General features: G+C 42.3%; 1 protein-coding gene across 1 annotated transcript in view; it reads right to left on the bottom strand.

The window, feature by feature from the left end:
* Positions 1–883: 883 nt before the first annotated feature.
* Positions 884–1,191, bottom strand: part of LOC108229459 (skin secretory protein xP2-like) — a gene marked incomplete at its 5' end in the record, with an annotated part of 1,358 nt that continues 1,050 nt past the window's right edge. Inside the window, one exon of the mRNA XM_037974523.1 lies at positions 884–1,181. Within this exon, the coding sequence (XP_037830451.1) occupies positions 884–1,181 (298 nt within the window). The remainder of the gene's footprint in view (positions 1,182–1,191) is intronic.

Below are 1,191 nucleotides of genomic sequence, written 5' to 3'. Positions count from 1 at the left end.
TTAACATTATTCTAAGCACAGAAAAACTTTTGAAAATCTGAGGACATCTGACAGTTTCCCACTGAGATTCAAAACTTAAAATAAACTCCTGCAGGTTCTCCCTCAGACCTCAGGAGAAAATCCCTCCGAACATCTCGTGAGCACACCTACCTTCAGATAAGATCCGAACTAGAATCGGAGCTGGTTTCGCGGCGAAGCTAACCTGTTAGCCTCCGTTAGCTTCTTCTTGTGATTCCGGCTCCGGGTTTCCGGTTCCGGTCTTTGTTTTTGTTTGTTTAAGCGCCAACAGAACGGATTAATTTATATTTTGAAGTTTAAAGTCTCTCTGATTGTTTCGGTTCATCGTTAAACTTAAAAATGTGATCAAACAAATTTAACATCTTCCTCATTTGGGTCACGGCTCGGTTCTGAAGCCGGACTGTCTGAGTACTCAGAGTAATCTGAGTATTCAGCTGAAGAGTAATCTGAGTATTAGTGTAGCAGAAGAAGAAAAACAAATACCTGAATGAGTTTTTTATTTGTGCGTTCACAGGAAGTCCTTATATGGACTAAAAACATAATAAAGATATAGAAATAATAAAAAATGAAACACGAACAATAACATTGAATATAAAAACACTAACAGTTTCTTTTCTCTTTTAATTGTGTAAACTTTGATGGAAATAAAAAAACAAGTTTATAATTCAGGATAAAAAAATAAAAACATTTAAAATTTGATCTTTCCTGGAGGAATTGATTGGTTGTTGGCTCAGCCAATCAAATGACAGGCTCTGCCCATTTCAAACTCACTTTCAGACAGCGTCCCATCAGACTTTTTACTGAAGTCTGGATAGAATACAAAACCAGCTCTTATTGTGAAAAGAAACAGAAAGTGAAGTTAATCTCACAGGTGAGTTAGTGTCGACCTGTTCAGGAGCCTGTCCAGGAACCTGTCCAGGAGCCTGTCCAGGAGCCTGTCCAGGAGCCTGTCCAGGAGCCTGTCCAGGAACCTGTTCAGGAGCCTGTCCAGGAACCTGTCCAGGAACCTGTTCAGGAACCTGTTCAGGAGCCTGTCCAGGAACCTGTCCAGGAGCCTGTCCAGGTGCCTGTCCAGGAGCCTGTTCAGGAGCCTGTCCAGGAACCTGTTCAGGAACCTGTCCAGGAGCCTGTCCAGGAACCTGTTCAGGAGCCTGTCCAGGAACCTGTCCAGGA

The sequence above is a fragment of the Kryptolebias marmoratus genome, unplaced genomic scaffold, assembly GCF_001649575.2.
Source record: "Kryptolebias marmoratus isolate JLee-2015 unplaced genomic scaffold, ASM164957v2 Scaffold177, whole genome shotgun sequence".
Taxonomy (NCBI): Eukaryota; Metazoa; Chordata; class Actinopteri; order Cyprinodontiformes; family Rivulidae; genus Kryptolebias; species Kryptolebias marmoratus.
This window is presented reverse-complemented; position numbering and strand designations above follow the sequence as displayed.